The sequence below is a fragment of the Xyrauchen texanus genome, chromosome 8, assembly GCF_025860055.1.
Source record: "Xyrauchen texanus isolate HMW12.3.18 chromosome 8, RBS_HiC_50CHRs, whole genome shotgun sequence".
Taxonomy (NCBI): domain Eukaryota; kingdom Metazoa; phylum Chordata; class Actinopteri; order Cypriniformes; family Catostomidae; genus Xyrauchen; species Xyrauchen texanus.
This window is the reverse complement of record NC_068283.1, coordinates 14,128,339-14,152,068: the sequence shown is the minus strand read 5'-3', so window position 1 is coordinate 14,152,068 and position 23,730 is coordinate 14,128,339. Positions and strand designations below refer to the sequence as shown.

General features: G+C 42.2%; 1 protein-coding gene across 3 annotated transcripts in view; it reads left to right on the top strand.

The window, feature by feature from the left end:
• LOC127648031 (cAMP-specific 3',5'-cyclic phosphodiesterase 4C-like) overlaps nucleotides 1–23,730 on the top strand; it is a 92,189-nt gene that overhangs the window by 34,156 nt on the left and 34,303 nt on the right. For 2 of the 3 annotated variants that reach the window (XM_052132599.1, XM_052132601.1), the window contains 5 exons: nucleotides 6,057–6,242; nucleotides 13,283–13,319; nucleotides 13,446–13,516; nucleotides 15,962–16,011; nucleotides 18,947–19,059. In XM_052132599.1, the coding sequence (XP_051988559.1) occupies nucleotides 6,057–6,242; nucleotides 13,283–13,319; nucleotides 13,446–13,516; nucleotides 15,962–16,011; nucleotides 18,947–19,059 (457 nt within the window). The remainder of the gene's footprint in view (nucleotides 1–6,056; nucleotides 6,243–13,282; nucleotides 13,320–13,445; nucleotides 13,517–15,961; nucleotides 16,012–18,946; nucleotides 19,060–23,730) is intronic. The other variant, XM_052132600.1, reaches the window with a different exon arrangement.

The following is a 23,730-nucleotide window of genomic DNA, read 5'->3' as shown; positions in this document are numbered from 1 at the left end:
GGGCCTGTTTACTGTGGATTCACATCATTAAGGATCTCCAGAGAAAGGAGATGGCAGCTGCTTGAGAGAGCCGGCTCAGGCACATTTCAAGTGTGGTAGCGCTTGGTGTCTGGGCGGAAATGAAACTTTAAACAAACGGCATCAAGGACCCTGTTGAAAAGACCAGCTTTGTTGGCTGATGTGCTTGAGTCCCTACCAGGCTTCTTTACAAGCTTAACCATCAAGCTTTCCCTGGTCAGTCAGATTCATTAGAAAGACCATATGTCACATTCCCTGTTGTCTTTTGGTTTTGTGCTTTTATGTTGAAGTTCTTGTTTAGTTACTGTTTCCTGTTAGGTTTTTGTAGTTCCTTGTAGTTTCATTTTATGATTGGTTTCCCCCTGATTATTTCTCATTCCCTGATTGTTTCCCCAGGTGTTCCTCGTTTCCTTGTTTGTTCCATTGTGTATTTAAGCCCTTGTATCCCCCAGTTTATTTGTCAGTTCTTGCATGTTTGGTTATGCTCTGTGTTAGGGTTCCTGTGTTCTTCGTTATGCTGTGTTCTCTTATTTTTTTTTATTTATTATTGAAGCTGCACTTAGATCCTCATTATTTGCCTGCCTCATCACACCATGGTTGACCTGCATTTTTTGGCTGTGGCTATGCTGGATGTGCTGGTCAGTTAGCTAGACCAGCAAAAACTATGTCGTGGAAAACCTAGAAATATCTTGGGATTTTAAAACCGTGCTTTCCAAAAGTCATGGATATCATTTAAATCTTAAAGTTATGGAAAAGTCAGGTAAAACTCTACAATAAGGTTGCATTCATTAACATTTACTAACAATGAGCAACAGCATTTTGATTAATATTTAAAAAGATTAATAAATGCTGTAAAAATACCATTGATCATTGTTAGTTCCTGATACATAATGCACTGTCTAATGTTAGTGAATAGAACCTTATTGTAAAGTGTTACAGACATTTCTATAGTGAATTTATATTGGCTTGAAATTGCTCTTTGTGAGTGCAATCTCTAGAAAATGCAAATACATTTTGGACGAAAGTTCAATCTGCACATTTGGATGACAAGAAGATGTGTGGCCAGATTGAAACATCACACACTGACCTCTTGGCTTTATTAAAAAATACACATTTCAAAGCTGCATGTTTTTATTGTTTCAGAAAAGTGAGTAGATGGTATAATTTAATGTTTTAATATAAAATGTTTTGTTAGTAATGATTCATTAAAACCAGAACTCTCAAGTTTGTAATCCTCTCCAAAATAATATTGCATGCTCAAAGTCTAGTGTGACCACAGCTTTATCCTATAATTACAAACAACAGAAAAGTAGAGGAAAATTCTTTGGTCAAAAGGAGCGGAAACCCTGCAGCTTGGACTAGTCTGGAAATTCAAGCTGGTTTGAGCTGGTCTTTTTAGTAAGGGACAGTCTTGAACCGTAGTCCTGGCTCGGCTTATCAGTTTCTGCAGAACAGAAATAGAAGCTCGGCATACCACGAGGCTACAACTGCCTTCGGTTCTGCAGTCATGGGCAGGAGACAATCTGAAATGCATGTGGGAAGAGTGGTTTTTAGTATTTTGTCTGTTAGAGCGAGGGAGTGAGGGGGAGGAAGATTGACTGACAGCTGGAGAGAGAGACTGAAGTCTTGGCAGGCGGCAAGTTTTGATGCTTCAGTTCAGAAGTGTAGGCTTTGGTTTGAGGTTTCGCTGGTGCTGTGTACCCATAATTCCCGCGATGACTCAGAGGAGTTTGGAACCAGAGCTGAGGTGACTGGAACTGTGTAAGCGCCCTCCAGCTCCTGCTCTCATGAGGCCTTTACACCAGCAACACCTGACTCCACCTAGAGCTCCAAGGTCAGCTGTTTATTCAGATATTTGAGGTTCAGTCGTAGGAGCCAGCATTGTTGTTTTTTTTTGTTTTTTTATTTCCATTTTATTTTCGGTTAGTTTAGGTTTCACTCTATGATAAATGTTTTCATAAGGTCATTCAAATTCCCACCACATAGTCATTTCCAATACATGTTAAATTCTATATTGTCTTTAATAGAATTCTGTGGAGGAAATGACAGTGATGGAAATTATATATTCTAATTGTATGGCAGATTCCTTTTAGTTCAGCCAGAAATGAAAATTCTCTCATCATTTACTCACCCTCATGCCATCCCAGATGTGTATGACTTTCGTTCTACTGCTGAAAGTAAATAAAGATTTTTAGAAGAATTTTTTCAGCTCTGTAGGTCCATAAAATGCACATGAAGGCAGCATAAAAGTAATCCATAAGACTCTAGTGGTTTAATCTATATCTTCAGAAGTGATATGATAGGTGTGGGTGAGAAATACATCAATATTAAAGTCTCTTTTTTACTATCAATCTCCACTTTTACATTCCTCTTTATGTGTTTTTTGACAATTCACATTCTTCATGCATATCACCACCTACTGGTCAGGACTGGTCAAAGGTGGAGAATAGATTAAACTATTCTGCTCACAAATGATACTAATCTTGATTTTTCTTTATTTAAAAAAATAGTGATCTTAATTGTGCTCTTCACTGACACTTTTGTCAACTTGGTTAACAAGTACACTAAATTACTTTATTAGGGGCAACACTCTTTGGTGTGTAGGAAATTACACCACAACTGTCAGACAATCATCATTTTTATTAATATTGATATAAATATTTTTCACACAATAACACTGGAATGGTTTTCTAATTTCAATCTTTAATATTTAATTATACACTTAACTATTTAATCATTTTAAATTTTTAATATAGGATTAATTTAGTTAATATTGAAAGTCTGGAAAAAGGCTAAAACAATACAAACATCTAAAATGTCATTTACAAAAATGATTAAGACCTGGTAAAATGTTTACGAGCTATTTTGACCTTCTTTTCTTTCTTTCTTTTTAGCTTATACCTTCATATAACAAAAAGAAAAAAGTTGAAATCTGTTTTAATAAAAATCAACCCATGGGCTTTACATGAAATTGCCAGAAGTTGAAGAAACACTTATCTAGAAAAAACTTTTCCAGGCTTGAAAAACTGAAGAAAGTGAAAGTGGAGATTGGAAAAAGGACTTCAATATTGATCTATATTTACCACTGGAATTAACAACTTCAAGAAGCCTTAATTTTTTGGTCACACATTACATATTTGCACATATGCAGTGAAATAATTGTTTCTGAATATTCCAGCTAAAATGGGGTCAGAGTGCAGGGTCAGCCATGATACAGCATCCCTGGAGCAGATAGGGTCAAGCGTCTTGCTCAAGCACCCAACAGTGGCATCTTGGCGGTGCTGGGGCTTGAATCCCTGACCTTCTGGTCAGTAAACCAGAGCCTTAACCTCTGAGCCACCACTGCCCCTTGAGTCTTATGGATTACTTTTATGCTGCCTTTATGTGCTTTATGGAGCTTCAAAAGTCTTGTCACCATTCACTTGCATTGTGAGGACCTACAGAGCTGAAATATTCTTCTAAAATCTTTTTGTGTTCAGTAGAAGAAAGAAAGTCATACACATCTGGGATGCATGAGTGGGAGTAAATGATGAGAGAATTTTCATTTTGGGGTGAACTATCCCTTTAAGTTTTCAAATTTTATAATATATGGTGTATCACAAATTAAAATACATTTATTTTATTTCAATACATTTTTTAGTCAGGAATCAATTTTTATTTAGTTTTTATTTACGTTTCTTTAGTTCATAAAATGCAGATTCTCCCCTGATCCTCCTGATCCTTTGCCCTCTGTTGCTTTTTGTCCTCCACACTCTACAATGTGTTCAGATGATAAGCTGTAAACTTTACATTGCTGCCTGCATTTACTCTATCCTTTATTACAGAATCTGCTATTATGGGCCGGATTTGACGACATGATGTATCTTGTTTACTACTACCAAATGACTACCTGCAATAGGCTTTATGCTCACTTTCAGCTCTGCAATCATTTCACTCTCCGGATGACTAGACTTTATTCATTATCACAGAGACATGATAACTGAACAAATACAGAATGCATTATAACCATAGAAAGGGTCACACACTGTGTCCGGTACTTTTCCACTAGTCACATGTTTAAAGCCCAAACTGTGTGGATTAGCCCTTCTACAGATGTTGGTGTAAAGTGCACAACTAAAAGGAACAGATTGCCTAAAATTTTTAATTCTGGTATTAATAACTCATTCCTATGATGCTGTTCTAAGCCTAAATGCTGTTATTACACAAAAGGAGAATTTTGTGGCCACAGCTGTCAAAAACACACAAAATATAGATACAAGAAGCCCTAATAAATTGTATGCTGAGTCTTCTGAAATGACACAATATCTTTATGTGAGAAATAGACAGAACTTTTAGACTTTATTCACTGAAAATCTTCCCCTCCTCTGCAGCTCTTAAATCTTGTTCTCCATTCTGCATATTCAAACTGGTGGGATATATTTGGTTTCAGTACACACACACAAACACGTGTTGGGTAAATTAGTTAAGTATTACTTCTCCGAAATTCTAATCATATTACTGATTTCACTGATAGCATAAAAAGTTTTTTTTTAATTCAAACTAATTCAAAATACAGTTTTTCTATACATCCTATACAAGAACATTCAAAAAAATGTATTCATGTTTTCTCCTTGTTCACTGCCGCACGCAGATCATACATTTAGCACCACACGTTTCTCTCTTGCAGTGACTCATTAGTGGGGGCAAGCACAAACAGACATATCTATTAACATATTTCATGTTTTAAATGTATTCTACATAAATAATATTATTTTAGAAATACTGTATGTGTAACCCAAGTAATGTACTTAAAGTAATTCAACTTATTGACATTTACATGGTCATTTAGCAGATATTTTATCCAAAGCAATTCACAAATGAGGAACATAAGCACATTGTCATACAAAAATCAATATCAGTATCGCACTGCCCAGTTCTGAAAGTGGTGGGAGTACTATAGACACAAGCACAGAATAAAGAGTTAAGAGTGAATATAGTATTTTATTGTATTTTTTTTACTTAATACTGAAGTATGTCATTCCTGTGACACTACCACCACCAAACAGAATTGCAAAAATTAACTTTGTTCGATCAACAGTCGCTTTTTTCATAGTGCCACAGAAAGACAGTGCTTAGAGTTTTCGATAAAATAAACCTATGAGTGGCTTAATAATAGTTGTCTCTGCAGAGTAAGCCTGGATAGGATAAAGTATTTTAAAACAGAAAAAGTTACATACATTAGCTTTAATTGAAAGTCAGTAGCTGTATTCTTTTTGCAAGAATTACAAATGTTATGTGTTACACTAATTTTCTGTACCAAAAGTAATTAGATTACAGTAATAAAGTACCTTTATAATCAGATTACATCCAACACTGATGAGAACCAATGCCATGTTGGTGCACCATTTTTTTAATGCGAATGAGATTTCAGAGAATCTGCAGAGGGGGTGATAATCAGTGCGTAAAGATGACATTTTTTCTTTTCCTCACACAAAGCTATCATATGGTTTAATAAGAATTGGGATATAGCTCATAAGTTGTATGGAATGCTTTTATGTTGCTTTTATGGAGCTTGGCAGCCATGGTCACGGTGAAGCTTCCTTGTAAAGTAAAGAGATGTGTAAAGATTCTCCAAATTAATTTTTACCTTTTACTTAAAAAAGCAACTGCATAAAGGTTTGATACATCATGAGGGTGAAGAAAAAATTTACAGATTTGTCTTCTTTGTTGAACTATTCCTTTGAGACACAGAGTGCCTGTAGCACATAATTGTGAAGTGGCAGCTGAGGATTCTTCTCTGATTAGGCTGGTCATTTCTTTTAATGGGCGACACAGTGTTCATCAGCTCTTTAGACATTCAGAAAGCGTCTCTACTGAGAAAGAGGCTATCATGGTTATTTGTGTTCCACATCTCTATTTGTGCTGTGTTGGCCGGAGACGAGAAATCTAATTCTGTCACCGGCAATGCTGTGTTTGAACTTAATGACAAGACATGCATTTTTACTTTCTCTCTCTCTCTCTCTCTCTCTCTCTCTCTCTCTCTCTCTCTCTCTCCACAGCTATGATGGGGAGAATGGGCCCTCTCCTGGCCGAAGCCCTATGGATTCGCAGGCGAGTCCTGGGCTGGTGCTTCATCCCTCTTTCCCTCAGAGTCAAAGGAGGGAATCCTTCCTTTATCGATCCGACTCTGACTTCGACATGTCCCCCAACACCATGTCACGAAACTCCTCCATCAACAGCGAGGGGTAATCCACCTCCCGCACCACTCAGAACACACTCACTCCCTTCACCGTTTACTATCTGTTCATTTTAAAAAGGCCTCAGAGGAATTTCTTTTATCTTAGAATCACCATGCAGCATTAAGCACATCAACTAAATCCCCTTTTACCCATATCACTATAATACAGTTACACCCTCCGAAATGCTCTAGCTCTCTGTTCACAGCACTGACTGGCGTGACTGTGGATTAGGGCCATAAAGAAATGCAGGCTTTGATGATTTCTAGCCATTTCACTGTTGTAAAAGAGAATTTGTAAACATTTACAAAATTATTACTGGTAGCAAAGTAAATGGGAGGGTCATATATATATATATTTGATCCCCTTTTCTCCCAATTTGGAATGCCCACTTCCCACTATTTAGTAGGTCCTCATGGTGGCACGGTTACGCACCTCAATCCGGGTGGCAGAGAACAAGTCTCAGTTGCCTCCGCTTCTGAAACAGTCAATCCGTGCATCTTATCACGTGGCTCATTGTGCATGACACCTCTGAGACTCACAGCATGTGGAGGCTCATGCTACTCTCTGCGATCCACGCACAACTTACTGCACACCCCATTGAGAGCGAGAACCACTAATCATGACCACAAGGAGGTTATCCAATGTGACTCTACCCTCCCTAGCAACCACACCAATTTGGTTGCTTAGGAGACCTGTCTGGATTCACTCAGCATGGCCTGGATTCGAACTCGCGACTCCAGGGGTGGTAATCAGTGCCAATACTCGCAAAGCTACCCAGGCCCCTGATTATTTTCAAATCATTATTTGAATGTAATCTTCAATTTTTCCTTTCAATTTGGTTTAGTTTTCAGTAGTTTTCTCTCCTAGATATTTATGTCATTTAAATAAGTTTACAGGAAAGTTTACCCCCAAATGATAATTCTCGTTAATCATTTACTCAGAAACAAAGATATTTTGATGGAGATATGATGCCATTATATCCAATGCATGTCAATAGGGACTTACACTTTCAAGCCCCAAAAAGAAAATTAAGGCAGCATAAAAGTAATCTATATTATTTTAGTGTTTAAATCCATGTCTTCTGAAGCTATATGATTGGTTTTGATATTTAGTGACATTTTCATGTTTAATGAAGGTGGGGTTGTAAAGGTTAACAATTTTTAAAATACATTTTGAATCACAAACTAAAGTTAACTCAAGGTTATTTTAATTTTATTTAGTTTTTTTAATCATAGTTTCAGTTTTTCCAATGTTTTTTTAAAAATGTTATTTACAATTTTCTTTTTTCATTTCAGTTTTCATATATTTTTCATTTTATTTTTCTGTTAATAATATCAATAGCTGGATTTCTACCTATGTATTTTGTGTGCAAATGTTATTTTAAAGACAATTATTTTTATGTAATTTTTATTCAGTAAGAAGACATACAAATAAATTACAATGAAAACACCTTTACCAAGTTGAAAAATTTACAAACCTATGAAATTTAGATAAGAATGTAGTTGAGCATCAAAATATAATGTGATTTTGCCTCAACAAACCATATAAATACAGCGAATCCACTCAGAGAATATAATCAATATCATCACATAGCATCACTATTGTAACCTCTGTTCCCCGAGGGAAGGAACGAGACGTTGTGTCGAATTAAGTGACACAAGTGGTCTTCCTGGGACACAAACGTACCTCTGAACCTGAGAAAAAGCCAATGTCAAGTTGGCAGACAGAATTTGCACGCCCCGCCCCGAACATATGGGTATAAAGGGAAGCGGGGCAGCGAGTGCCAGTCAGTATTTTGCACTGAGGAGCCGAAAATAAGGTACGGCCATTTACAGTGGTAGGTCTAGTGCTGTGGCAGGAGGAACACAACGGCTTGTTCCTTCCCTCGGGGAACGGAGGTTACAAAAGTAACCATATAAAAACGCCACGCACTGACCAGTGGCGGTTCTACATTGAATTGCACCCTGGGCGAGACCACCTTTGAGCGCCCCCCCCCAAAAAACATTTTTTTTTATTATAACAACATTTCTCTTAAAGAGACATTTATAATTCTCAATTGCACAAATCCTTCCTAACATCCGACATTGTGCAGAATTGTGTTCATTGTCTTTTGGCAAACTATGACAGTTATCAGAACTTAAATATACACTATATACATAAATGTGCCAAACATATATACAATCAGATATATAAAAAATGTAACAAGTGCAGAGAGCAACAATAATATAACACATTAAGAATAATATACAAATAAAATATAGAATAGAATATATATATTATATATTACACACAAATGTGAAAACACAATAAAGAGAATCTAATTATTACACTATTGCACTAAGAACAGAAAACACAAACTAAAACTAAAACCTGACTTTTCTGGCTTTCCTTGATGCAAAATCAACAATGATGTCATCGTATGAAATCTGCTCCCCTATTGAGTGATTGATACTGATGACGGCAAGGCCAGGTAGCCGTTCCTGGGACATGGTCTCAGGTATGACTTGATCAACTTTAGTTTTGAAAAGCTCCTCTCTGCTTGAGCCACAGTGACTGGCAGAGTAAGTGCAATCCTGATAGCAGTCCAAAAATTGGGGTAGATCTCCGATAGATCCTTATCATGCATAAAAGTGATAAGCTCAAGGAGGCTCATGGTCTTTGATGGCAGTTCAGGGAAGTTCTTAATTTCCTGCACAAGCTCTCTACTGTCCACATCAGAGTGCCCCTTAAAGTGCAGTGTGCTGCCTAGTGCCTCGCATTGCTCTGCCAGCTCCTCACCTGCAAGACTTGGGAAATTTGTCAAAACCCCGAATTTCTTTCCCACATTTTCCAATGTGGAAAATCTCTCCTTGATGGCTGACGTGGCTGCATCAACGACAACGTTGACACTTAATGTGACACTTAATGACAGTTGTCATAAACATGCATAAAAACCTCCTTCATATTCATGGCATGTGTCATGTAGCAAATAAGTAGTAAATAAATAGCAAATGTCGTCTCTTTGAAACTACCTACAGATTTTAAAAAAAATCCATTGGCTAATTACAGGGCCTAACGTAACCCAACTGATGGAAATAAATAATAACTGAACTTGTAACAGTTTGGTTGCAAAGCATAATATTATGGTGAAATTAGATCTCGTGTTTGTTGACTTAAAACCGAATTATTGTTGTATAAGCATAGCAAGCATCATAGAAAATAGGCTAACAAACGTAAGAGTTACCAACAATTAACATTAGCCCTTCATTCATGACAACATGGATACCGTAATCATATCACAGAGAACATAGTTGCATACCTTTATCTTTTGCTCGTTTCTCCTCTTCTTCTTTTCTTTTTTTTTTCTAAATTGTGCACCTGATGGCTTTGACCTTTTCCTATCCATCCCTGTTTATTTGGCACTCGACAATCAACAGATTTCCCATCCCCCGCCCCCCCAACACTGTCACTCACGTTACGAGTCACAAGACTAAACCAATTCACCTTGGTGAGGTGACCACATAATCGTTTTGTATTACTTATTTTTATTAGCCATTTCACACAGAAAAACAAAAATGTGCAGGAACTATAGGCCTGTATTTATAATATTATGAATAAAATATGCGTTATTTGGAAGAAAGTCGAGTGTGACTGACTTTAGCCCACTAATTTCATTAGAGTATTGCCCCCCCCCAGTCAGTCACCCAGAGGTGAACTATCCCCTGCCTGCTGCGCCCCCCTCCCCTTTCCCCTTCTCACACACGGCACCTTCTCAGCACGCAGGGGCGCCAATTTGCCAATTCCCCACACAGTGAAATGATAGATAATAGAAAACCTCTATGTAGAAAACCGCTTTGCGGCGCAGAGGATTATTTTTTTTTAATTATTTGTATTTTTTATTTATTTATTTTTTAATTTTTTATTTTTTTAAACTGCTCGTGCCGCCCCCCATGTGATATGAAAAAATGCCGCCCCGGGCGAATGCCCGGTTCGCCCGTGCCTAAAACTGCTACTGGCACTGACCATGTTACGTGAACTGTCGAGACAGGTGAAAGCAGACTACTGCGTGCTAGAGGCACCTGTGTCGGCTGCAAGTAGCCCTCCCCAATGCCCCCAAAGAGGTGTCACATACAGACCCTGAGGGGGGGAACAGGTGCTACATGACTAGCATGGTAGCAAGCCCAGCAGCAGCGGCCTTCTCTCTCACTATGTCTCTCACATAGGATGTGCAGCGGCTGGGGCTATCTTAACGCTATGAAATGCGTCGGGGAAGGCGGTCTTTCCCAGTCCTATTTTTTCAGGGGGAAAATACCCTGTGGAGGCCACATCCTGCCCAGTCTAGGGGGAGGTAACATGTGGCAAATACACCACGAGGGTTGTGAAGCCGTACGTGGGAAATGGCGTGGTGGTAGGTCCAGCCTAATGATGGGGGACTCTACAAGCACGGTGACTGGGGCAGTGGGGCTGCCCAAGGGAAACGCGGGTCTGCCGACAGGGGGACCGTACCGCGGGAAATACATCACGAGGAGTTTGCCTGAAAAGGGAACTAAGCCCGTGGAGCCCGGCCCCAGTACCTATGACTCGTATTGGGTCTGGACGCGAATTGCTCCGCTGAATTCGCAGGCCAGAAGGCTAGGGAGGAGAACATCCAGGGAGCGATGCTTAGTGGCTAACCTGGGATAGAAGGCACACTGAATCAATTTGGTGAAGGGCGTTGTGTGCAAGCGGAACACTCGTTCGGTTGTGCCGCGTTACCGAGTTCTACCGGCTCGGACCTGACAAAACACTGGATGAGACCCTCCCGGGGTAGGGCTTGCAGAATCACGACCTGGTACCTGAAGGGGATCGTAGGAACCTTGGGCACGTAGCCCGGTCATGACCTCAGTGTAACGTGAGAATGTGCCGGACCGAACTCCAGGCAGGTGTCACTGACAGAGAACGCTTGCAGGTCTCTGACCCTCTTGATGGAGGCTAAGGTGATCAGGAGGGCCGTCTTCAGGGAGAGGGCCTTGAGCTCAACTGAATCAAGTGGCTCGAAGGGGGGTCTCTGGAGGCCGAGAGGACCACTGAGAGATCCCAGGTGGGGAATAGGCTATGCCGAGGAGGGTTCAGTCTTTCGGGCGCCTTTCAGGGCCAGTAAGGGGCCACCAGGATGACAGCACAATACCGGTGCAAGAAGGCTCACTGGGGGAAATGCATACTTGCGCAGCCCCCGGGGCCAGCTGTGTGCCAGCGCGTCTGTCCCGAGAGGAGCTCCTGTCAGGGAGTACCAGAGCGGGCAGTGGGAGTTGTCTTGGGAGGCAAAGAGATCTATCTGTGCCTTACCGAATTGGTCCCATATCAGCTGGACCACCTGGGGGTGGAGCCTCCACTCTCCACTGGGAAACCTGCCACGACAGTGCATCCGCCTTCGTGTTGCGGTTGCCAGGGATGAGAGTGGCGTGCAGCGACCTAAGTCACGGCTGATTCCAAAGGAAATGGCAGGCAAGTTGTGACATATGACGAGAGCGCACGCTGCTTTGGCGATTTATGTATGCTACCATCGCGGTGCTGTCTGAACGGATCAAGACGTGCTTGCCCCGGATTAGTGGGAGAAACCTCCGTAGGACAAGAGATACAGCCAACAACTCTAGGCAGTTGATGTGCCAACGTTGCCGGGGTCCTTTCCAGGGGCCAGTGGCAGCGTGCCCGTTGCACACGGCGCCCCAACCCTGTCGGGAGGCATCTTTGGTTACCACGGCATGTCTGGACACCTGCTGCAAGGGGACTCCGGTCCGCAGAAAGCAGAGGTCTGTCCAAGGGTTGAAAGTCTGATGGCAAGTAGGGGTGATTGTCACACGGTATGTGCCGTGGCGCAATGCCCATCTCGGGACTCGAGTCTGTAGCCAGTGCTGAAGCAGTCTCATATGCATCAACCCGAGCGGCTGAGGATGCCATATGCCCCAGGAGCCTCTGGAATTGTTTTAGAGAAACCGCTGTACCAGGCTCGAAGAAAGCGAGGCACCTGAGCACTGACTGAGCACGTTCGTTGGTGAGATGCGCTGTCATTGAGACTGAGTATAACTCCATGCTGAGAAAAGGGTTGCTCTGAACCGGGACGAGCTTGCTCTTTTCCCAGTTGACCTGAAGCCCTAGACGGCTGAGGTGCCTGAGTACCTGGTCCCTGTGAGTGCACAGTAACTCTCGAGAGTGAGCCAGGATGAGCCAGTCATCGAGGTAGTTTAGTATGCGAAAGCCCACTTCCCTTAGTGGGGCAAGAGCTGCCTTTGCAATCTTCGTGAAGGCTCGAGGGGACAGGGACAGGCCGAAAAGGAGGACCTTGTACTGATACACCTGGCCGTTGAATGTGAACCGTAAGAAGGGTCGGTGTCGAGGCAGAATGGAGACGTGGAAGTACGCGTCCTTCAGGTCTACCGGCGCAAACCAATCTAGTTGTCGAACGCAGGTAAGAATCTGTTTCTGCGTGAGTATTTTGAACGGGAGTCTGTGTAAGGCCCAGTTGAGAACTCGCAGGTCCAGGGTTGGTCGCAACCCGCCGCTTTTTTTGGGTGCGATGAAGTAAGGGCTGTAGAAACCCTTCTCCATCTCAGCTGGAGGGACGGGCTCTATCGCATCAGGTTCACCTGTTTGGCGTCCCAGGAAGACTCCTTGTTCGACACAACATCGAGTGAGTGACAGAAAGGGAAACGTAATTCTGCAATGCCACAGCCTGTCATCAAAATTATTGGCTATTACTACCTCCAAGAACTCTCTGACTTGCTTTCGCTCCCAGATGTAAAACATGAATGCTAGCAAACATGTTATTTAATTGATTACATTTTAGTAATTTATGACACAAGAAATGTATTACATTTAATTAAAAAAACAGTGAATAAAACAGTGGCTTCAATTTCCATTTTCATTCCTATAATCCACCAATTTGCCACATGGGATGGAAACGCTGCTTTATTCGCAGTTTTATTTATTTACTTATTTTGCGATATTCAAAAAAATTGAACTTACAACTTGGATGAAAAACATTTGTAGGTACTGACTGGAACTCATAATTTTCTCTCTCCTTTCTGCAGTCATGCTGAAGACCACATAGTCACCCCTTTTGCTCAGGTAAGCCTTTGCTGTGTCTGGCAAACAGTATATAATGAGGGCTAATTGCTTATTATGACTTTCAGAGGTGGCGTTGACTAATATCCTGCTGTTCTCCCCCAACTCCTGTTCTTCTCTTTGATGCAGGTGTTGGCTAGCCTACGAACTGTCAGAAGCAACTTCACCATTCTCGCCAATGTCACGAGTCCTGCCAACAAGTTAGTTCACCTCTTTCAGCTTGCATCAATTTCATTATCTCTGCTCTGCCCTCTCATGGCAAGCGGGGTGTCCTTTCCTATAAAGTGTTTTTTGTATTGACACAGAACAGTCACACTGTAGTGATCATCATTTATTCATGATGAATAAATTAATCTAATGAACAAATATAATGTTTATTCACATTCACATAACCACCCACACATTGTTGGGACTTTCCATTGACTAATTTTGTTTTTCCATTCAATTATATTTTCTAACCCTACTAATTACGCACATCTCCTCTTGAACTAAACTAAACTCAGCAAAAAAAAAAAGAAACGTCACTTTTTCAGGACACAGTATTTTAAAGATAATTTTGTAAAAATTCAAATAACTTTTTCCATGCTTGTTTAATTAACAATAAACAATTAATGAACATGCACCTGTTGAGCAGTCTTTAAGACACTAACAGCTTACAGATGGTAGGCAATTAAGGTCACAGTTATAAAAACTTAGGACACTAAAGAGACCTTTATACTGACTTTGAAAAACACTAAAAAAAAAGATGCCCAGGTTCCCTGCTCGTCTGCGTGAACATGCCTTAGGCATGCTGCATGGAGGCATGAGGACTGCAGATGTGGCCAGGGCAATAAATAGCAACGTCCGTACTGTGAGATGCCTAAGACAGAGCTACAGGGAGACAGGAAGGACAGCTGATTGTCCTCGCAGTGGCAGACCACATGTAACAACACCTGCACAGGATCAGTACATCTAAATATCACACCTGCGGGACAAGTACAGGATGGCAATAACAAGTGCCTGAGTTACATCAGGAACACACAATCCCTCCATCAGTGCTCTGACTGTCCGCAATAGGCTGAGAGAGGCTGGACTGAGGACTTGTAGACCTGTTGTAAGACCAGTCCTTACCAGACATCACCAGCAACAACATCGCCGATGGACACAAACCCACCTTCGCTGGACCCAACAGGACTGGCCAAAAGTGCTCTTCACTGACGAGTCTCAATTTGTCTCTCCAGGGGTGATGGTTGGAATAAGCGTTACACCAAGGCCTGTGCTCTGGAGTGGGGTCGGTTTGGAGGTGAAGGGTCCAGGTGTCACAGCATCATCATACTGAGCTTGTTGCCACTGCAGGCAATCTCAATGCTGTGCGTTACAGGGAAGACATCCTCCTCCCTCATGTGGTACCCTTCCTGCAGCCTCATCCTGACATGACCCTCCAGCATGACAATGCCACCAGCCATACTGCTCGTTCTGTGCATGATTTTCTGCTAGACAGGATCTCAATCCTATTAAGCATGTCTGGGACCTGTTGGATCAGAGGGTGAGGGCTAGGGCCATTCCCCCCAGAAATGTCTGGGAACTTGCAAGTGCCTTGGTGGAAGAGTGGGGTAACATCTCAAGAACTGGCAAATCTGGTGCAGACCATGAGGAGGAGATGCACTGCTGAACTTAATGCAGCTGGTGGCCACACCAGACTGTTACTTTTGATTTTGACCCCCCTTTGTTCAGGGACACATTATTCCATTTCTGTTAGTCACATGTCTGTGAAACTTGTTCAGTTTATGTATTAGTTGTTGAATCTTTTTATGTTCAAACTAATATTTACACATGTTAAGTTTGCTGAAAATAAAAGATGTTGAAAGTGAGAGGACGTTTCTTTTATTAACGTTTATTAACATTAATTATCTAAATATATGAATCTTAAAGGGATATTCCGGGTTCAATACAAGTTAAGCTCAATCAACAGCATTTGTGGCATAATGTTGATTACCACAAAAATAATTTAGACTCGTCCCTCCATTTCTTTAAAAACAAAAAGCAGGAGGCACTTACAATGGAAGTGAATGGGGCCAAGTTTTGAATATTAAACTAAATTTAGCCACAAGACGTAAACAATATGTATGTAAACATGATTTTAGTGTGATAATCTTACTAACCTTCCTGTGTAAAGGGACAGTCAATTTTACAACTTTGTTGCCATGACGATGTAACATCAACAAACCATAAAATGACTGTAAAAATTACAATTTATACAACTTAACAGTTCAAATAATACACAATTTTTAACAGAACAATTAATTTAAGTGCTTTTATTAATAATAAGCTTCATATTTCTGCCTTTAAACCCTCCAAAATTTACCCTTTCACTTCCATTGTAAGTGTCTCACAGGAACCCACATTTTTGCTTTTTTTAAAGAAAAGGAGGGACGAGTCAAAATAATTTTTGTGGAGATCAATATTATGCCACAAAAAGTCTGTCAACTGAGCTTAACTTGTATTGAACCTGGAATATTTCCTTAAGTTAGAGACATGGATATTTTATTAAATGTAACATCAGCATTTCGCATAGTCTCATAACAAGTGTAGCCCTTCTAGTTTCACGCCAGTAGAGGGTGCCCTCCACCCCACTAGCACTGATGTAATTATCTTTTTGTCCACAGGAGATCGCCAGTGACCAGCCAACCCACTGTTACCCCGGCAACACTCTCAGGTATGTTTACTGTACTGTAACTTAATTACTGGTGAGCTTTCCATCTCCCAAACTAGAACTCTCCCACACAGCGTCTCTCACATTTACGCATACGCTTCCTCATGAAGGCACTGTTGCCAGTATAAATGCATTACAGCATCAGAAATAGTGTAGCCATATGGGAAACTGGGGCTGGGATATAACGCGATTCTTGAAGCAGCCAAAGAACAGGCCTCAACAGCTAGTTGATGCAAAGAATGTGAACACTAAAGCATATCAGCAAGAATGCAAAGGTGCTCCACATGTTGAAGTTTTTGAAATAAATCATCTATTCAGATTCACCAAGAAAAGTGTGAAAAGAGAGAAAGCAGCAAATTATCCTCAACAGCTCCAAAGCTACAGATATTCATAACAGGAATCCAGATTGTCTGACAACTGCTTAGTTCAGACTCAGAGGACTTATGCGCAAGACCCTTTGGCCTCCCATCCAGATGTACTCACATGATCTATGAAAATCGTATCAATTATTATGTCACAATGGCCCTATTTACGTATGGAATAAAGATCCATCTCAGAAGATCCGATCACAAGTGGGCAGGTGACACACACCGAATTCTAGACCTGGTTGTAATATGCATCTCAAATGCATCTCCTGTGACCTCTTGTGTTCAGATATTGCAGGAACGGTCTATGAGTACATGACGGCACACGTCAATATTTACGTCACTGTGTTACTGAATGATAATAAACTGCAAAAATTTTTAAAGAAATCAGAGAGAAATCAGAAATCAGAATATGTTTAAAAATCTAGGCACAAATATGACATTTCGAGCAGTTATTTTAGTTGAGTAAATGTAGACATATTAACTGAGCTTTGGATGTTCTTGCTTCACAAGATTTGTGTCACTTCATAGTGAAGATTGTTCTATATTTGCATACATTTGTATACGCATTTTTGCATTTTCTGCTTGAACATTTTTTGGACGATGTAACAGGCAAAGTTTATAATCCAAGATGGTTCGCCCAAGACAGATCTTAATACCAGGTGTAAATGGGGCCTATGACATAGAGCCCGAAGCCATTTGTTTTGAGAATAATGGCTGGCTGATGAAGTTATTGGCTGGCTAGCCGGCTCAGCCAAAACCTAAATGGCTGCTGCAGCCGCCAAACTTTTCATAGCTGCAAATGGCTGAAGCTGCCACTTCATGTCTACAGATGTCTATGATATACTGATTTACTAGATCTCAATATTTCCAAGCAATGCATGGCTTACACTATATTTCTACAAAATGCAATACAATGTAATAAAGAAAACACCAGATTTTACTTTAACAACATATGTACATATTTATTTTGTAGTCTGTATGCTACTAAACATTTTCAAATAGCCTACAATGTGTTGTGTTTAGGCTAAATGTATGTAGGCTAAGTTGTATACAATAACTTGGCATTATCATGGATGAAGCTTATCATATTACACCTTGAAGGAGCAAGTGATGATCGTTTGCCATTACGGCAGAGATCGCGGAGAAGTATGTTGATTAAGAACGCAAACTTTTGTTGAATTTATGAGAAATCTACAGATGCAAACAAACGAAGTGTAGTAAAATAAAGACCTAAACGTGTATTTCAGACTTTTTTTCACCACAAGTCTGAAAGAAGACATGTTATTGAAGACAAATATCCAAAAATCTCAAAATTGACCAGTAAAAAAAAAACCGATGTTTTTGCCTGCCGTGTCTCGCCTTAATATAAACACACACTGTTATCAGTATTATTTTGGACAAAGTTTTGCACATTTCACTTCAATGTACACTGAAGCATGCGTCATGAATTAGCAATGTGGAAACGGTGGTTTGTTACTGCAGTAATATCACGTTCAGTGCTATAAATCTCTCCGTTCCAGAATGTTTGGTTCATAACATCAATCTTCGATTCAGGTGTTTGTGCAACCGTGCCCTGAAGATTTAACAAAAGTCTGGGTAGGCCTAAATTTAAAAAAAAAAAGTAAGTAGGAATTAGGAAAGTATGTGAGAAGTGAGATCAAAATTACCTTGCTTGCTTCTTTGCGCCATTCCACCTCAGTGCGAGAAAAAACATGCATCGCTTCTTCTGTACGGAAAACGAGCAATTTTAATTGGTCGTCAATTCACTGTGCGTCTGTGTATCGTAGCAACGAGCACAAGACTGTGCTGTTATGAATCCAGTGGGAAAATAGATCTCGTGTATTGTTTATATATTTCGTGTGTGTATGTCTCTATGTGATAGAATTATTATTTGATGCAAATAATTCTAGCCGGCTCAGCCAAACTTTATCAGATGGCGGCTCAATTTGGCTTACGAAATTATTGGCTGGCGGTGGCTGAAATTCTAAATGGCGCAAATGGCGGCGCCTGGCGGCGGCTTCGGGGTCTACTATGACATGTGCCCAAGTAACTGGTTAAAAACCACTGACACTATCAGATCTCGTAATATACGTCACATCAGTTGAGTGTGACTTAGCTGCAATGACTACTTATTTCGTCACACACTGAATACATTTAATGAGTGAAGCACTTAGACAGCTTAGCGCATGTGCAAATCAGTAATAGCCAAGTTGTAAATCTGTTTATATCACATCTGTCCTCGGCCATTTAACCGCAATATTCTTCCTCCTGGACTTTAATTCTCTTAATTCCTCTGGTTTGAGGAAATATGATTATTCATTCTTGTGTGGGAAAAATCTATTATTTATGGGGCATTTGATCTCTCCATATGAAGCTCTTAAAATATTCATGATCAGAAGTTTTCTATCAAGCCATCACTTGGGCAACTCTCTCTGTTCTCCTGGCAGAACTACATCCCCACTGTTCACAATGACAGTTCACACCGAGTGTCCCATACTGAGTGTTAGATCCAGGTGCACGTGACAGTGCTGTTGTGATAAAGTGCTGATGTTGTCTCTTGTCCTGTGTAGAGGAAACATACCAGCAGATGGCCCACGAGACTCTGGAGGAACTCGACTGGTGTTTGGACCAGCTGGAGACCATTCAGACCCACCGCTCTGTTAGCGAGATGGCCTCTAACAAGGTGTTTCTTTAATTGCTCACTGCTGCATCTTTGCTGCCTACTTCTGTTCCTGTAAATTCTACTCTTTCCCTTTCTATCTCACCCTCCCAGAGCAATACATATATTTAAGAATGTCTGAATCTCATTGCATTAAATAACAAAATAATAAAGTGGCTTTTATGTTTTAGTAAGAGCTCAACCCCATTTTTCACGCAAAACATGCACAAAGAGACATTTGTTGTTGACATTTGAACTGCTAACAGTAGATATGCTGCTCATTATCATTTAGGTACTTTCTGGTTGCCAAATGTTAGTGGAAAATGTCCATAGTTCAGGCAGAAGAGTGTACTTTTTGCACCTCTAATAAGGGATTAAAATGGTTCAAGGAACGAAAACGAAAACAGAAAACGAACACATTTTTTGCAAAATCCCCAAAATTAAATTGTTCTCGAATGAAAATATTATTTCAAAATGTGGGTAATCGGTTTATAAGCGGTTAAAAAAAAATCATGAAATTTTCAGAATTACTCCACTTCCCGTTGCTTAAAAAAACGAGGCTTTTCTCTTTTTAGTAGAACATAAGCATACACAGATTCTGAAGCAAGCCGCTAATTTAAAAACGAATGTTAAAAAATTTAAATAATTTTGTTGATTTTAGGTGGCCAAATGAATATTTAAAATATGTTAAATGTTTTTGGGTAATTATTTAATATTAGAATACATTAATTGAAAATATGTTATTTTACAGTATATAGGCTTCTATCTAATATGCTTGTTATGATTTCTATCCTGATAACTTCCCAACATGGGGAATATCCCCCAAATATGTAATTTATCATTTTTACTTATTTTAAGTGAGGCAAGTCACTTTATTTTGAGCTGTTCAAAACAGATGTCTTGTTTCTCATGTGAGATCTTGAAACATTTGGTTTTTAGACCCTGCCCCTAATGTAACTAGATGGAATTGCAAAAATACTGATTGTTCACAAACAGGTTTCCTGTATACCACCCCCCATCCCTCATTGTTAAATAAACAAATAGTCCCTTCCCTAACGCAGACCTTCGGTTGAGCCAACATTGCTATGTTGGGCAGGTTGAGACACACAAACAACAACAAACTAGCTTAACAAACTAAGCAATGTTTTGACTGCACAAAAGAGCAACAGTGACTATGTTTATATGGACACCAGAAAGCGGCTTATTGCGAGAAATATGTGTTCCGGTTTACATGCACTGTATAAGCACCGTTCTCTTTACTACTCGTATACATGCGGCTTGGTCAGTAAGCATTCAATATTTTGCTTTGGTGTGTATAAATGGGTATACTTTATAGTGAGTGTGATTTTCCCTCTGGACTCTCAGAAATGTTTAATTCTTTCCGCTATGTTGACTTGTTGTTGGGCTCTATCCTATGACTTTTTTTGTCCCAGTCTATTCCGCGCACACGCACTCTTCAAACACATCAGAATGCCAATTATGCATTTTACATGTCCAAATTAATCTGCATTCTTCAAGAGAAACCTAAGTGTGCTAAACCACTTTCTCTTAATCCCTTAAACTGTGTAAGGAAATCAGCATTCTAGTTACCTAACGTTTCAGAACGCCACAGTGGTGGAACGACCCACCCCTCCCTCTCGTCATCTTCACCCTGCCTTTTAGGGCCATCCTTCAGCCAGGCCCACGATGGTGTCACGTTCCTGTTTGTCTGTCCTATGTTCTCTGTTTCTCTAGTCTCGTTTATGTCACGTTTCCTTGTTGTCCGCTCCGTGTGTTACGTTCACCCGTCACCGCTCCAATTCCATGTCACGTTTTCCTTGTTGCCCGCCCGTGTTTCACTCTCTATGTAAAAACTACAATTCCCACAATTCCTGGCCTCTCTCACTGCCTGCACCCTTCATTGTTCTCACCTGTGTCTCGTTTAGTCGTCATTGTGTTTGTGTATTTAACCCTGTTTGATTCACCATTCCCCGGTCGGTCTTTGTTGTAAGTTTATGCCTGTTTCCCAAGCTTCCATCATTGTCTTCTCCGTTGTTATACCCGTTTATGCCTCCCATGTTATGTTAACCATTTGTTTGCCCTGCGTGTTTTGTTTATCTTTTTCCCATCGTGGATGTTTACTTTTGTTCATGTTTTGCATTACCCTTATTGTCTAATAAACCTCCGCTGCGACTAGATCCGCATCCTGTGTCTGCCTCCACCTTCAATCGTGACAGAAAGGCCGACCACTAATGGATCTAGCAGCGGTTTTCACCGAACTGGCCCGGGCAAATTTTTCCGTCCGCGAGTACTCACGGCTCTTCTCCACGGTCGCCATCCACACCGGGTTCGACGACGCTTCCTTGAAGACCATCTACCGGGTCGGGTTATCATCAGCCCAGTGGTGGGAAGCGCCGGAATTCGGAGAGCACACGTGGAGGGAGCACGTGAGTCTCACCCTGAGGAAACTCGCGGCCGACGAACCACCGCTCGAGATTCCGGCTCTCGAGCCTGAGCCCATGCCTACCCAGATCAACGAGCCAGTGCTGCCAACTTCGTCTGCCCAGAGGAGGAGGAGAAGACAGGCTTTCACCTCCCGGCTCATGCCTATCACGGTGAGCGAACCAGTACCCACGCATATCACTGTGAGCGAGCCAGCGTCCACGCCTTCCATGGTGAGCGAGCCAGCGCCCACGCCTTCCACGGTGAGCGAGCCAGCGCCCACGCCTTCCACGGTGAGCGAGCCAGCGCCAACGCATGTCACTGTGGGCGAGCCTGCGCCAACGCATGTCACTGTGAGCAAGCCTGTCGCCTCAAAAGTCAGTGAGCCAGTGCCTGTCGCTTCAGAGGTCAGTGAGCCAGCGCCTGTAGCCTCGACCGTCCCTGAGCCAGCGCCTGTAGCCTCGACCGTCCAAGAGCCAGCGCCAGCAGCCAGGACCGTCCAACAGCCAGCACCCCTCGAACCCTCTAGGGCTCTGCTTCCCGAGCCTCCCAGGGCTCCGCCTCTCGAGCTTTCCAGAGCTCCGCCTCTCAAGCTTCCCAGAGCTCCGCCTCTCGAGCTTTCCAGAGCTCTGCCTCTCGAGCTTTCCAGAGCTCCTCCTCTCGAGCTTTCCAGAGCTCCGCCCCTCAAGTCACTCGGGCCTTCCAGGGATCCGCCCCTCAAGTCACTCAAGCCTTCCAGGGCTCCACCTCTCGAGTCTCTCGAGCCTTCTAGAGCTTCGCCTCCTGAGCCTTCCTCAGCTCCGTCCCCAGAGCCTTCCAGGCCTCCGCCTCTAGAGCTGCCTACGGCGCCACCGCCCTCGGCTCCACCTCCTGAGCCATCCTTGGCTCCGCCTCCTAGGCCTTCCTCAGCACCATCTCCTGAGCCCCCAGAGCCTCCCTCAGCTTTATCTCCAAGGCCCCTTGGATCAGCCCTAGCCCTTTGGCCTCCTCCCAGGCCCCCTGAACCGGCCCTTGCCTTACGGCCAGCCTCCGGGCCATCTAAACCCGACCCTGTGCGGGCAACACCTCCCAGACCACCGAAACCTGTCCCTGCCTGGTCGATACCTCCCTGGCCTCCTAAACCTCTCCCTTTGTGCCCCCGCGGACTGCCTAATTTCCCCTTGTGCCCCCGTGGACAGCCTAATTTCCCCTTGTGCCCCCATGGACTGCCTATTTGCCCCTTTTTTCCCCATGGACTGCCTAAATGTTCCTTGTGCCTCCTTGGACTGTCTCTGTGTCCCTTGTGGCCCCTTTGGTCTGTCCGTTTTTCCCCCCTGTCTAGCCCGCCTCTCCTGGAATTTTTGTTTGCTTTTTCTATTTTTTGTTGTTGTTTGGGACCGTCTGGAATCCGGTCCTTTTGAGGGGGGATTATGTCACGTTCCTGTTTGTCTGTCCTATGTTCTCTGTTTCTCTAGTCTCGTTTATGTCACGTTTCCTTGTTGTCCGCTCCGTGTGTTACGTTCACCCGTCACCGCTCCAATTCCATGTCACGTGTTTCACTCTCTATGTAAAAACTACAATTCCCACAATTCCTGGCCTCTCTCACTGCCTGCATTGTTCTCACCTGTGTCTCGTTTATTTGTCATTGTGTTTGTGTATTTAACCCTGTTTGATTCACCATTCCCCGATCGGTCTTTGTTGTAAGTTTATGCCTGTTTCCCAAGCTTCCATCATTGTCTTCTCCATTGTTATACCCGTTTATGCCTCCCATGTTATGTTAACCCTTTGTTTGCCCTGCGTGTTTTGTTTATCTTTTTCCCATCGTGGATGTTTACTTTTGTTCATGTTTTGTATTACCCTTATTGTCTAATAAACCTCCGCTGCGACTAGATCCGCATCCTGTGTCTGCCTCCACCTTCAATCGTGACAGATGGGAGTTGGGCAGGAGAAGAGAAGAGGTGCATAATAAATAAGCCTTATTGGGGCAGCGTTGATGAGGCACACCTGAATTGGATGGAGTCTCATCTGCGTTACAATAAACGCAGAACACGCCTCTTCTCGGGTAGCCGGCTTCTATCTCCTTGTTTGCAAAACACTGGCATCCTCGCAGATCAAGGAGGGTCCGGCTCTCATACTCGCTGCGGCTCCAGGGAAGACAGGCCGCCAACTTAGCGCCGCCCCTCAAGCCACAGACCATGGAGGGGAGCGTGTCTGGCCGCCTGAACCTGCCCATATCCTGGATCCTCCTCTGGATACTCCCCATCCTATACAATGCCACCTTTTACCGCAAGGATA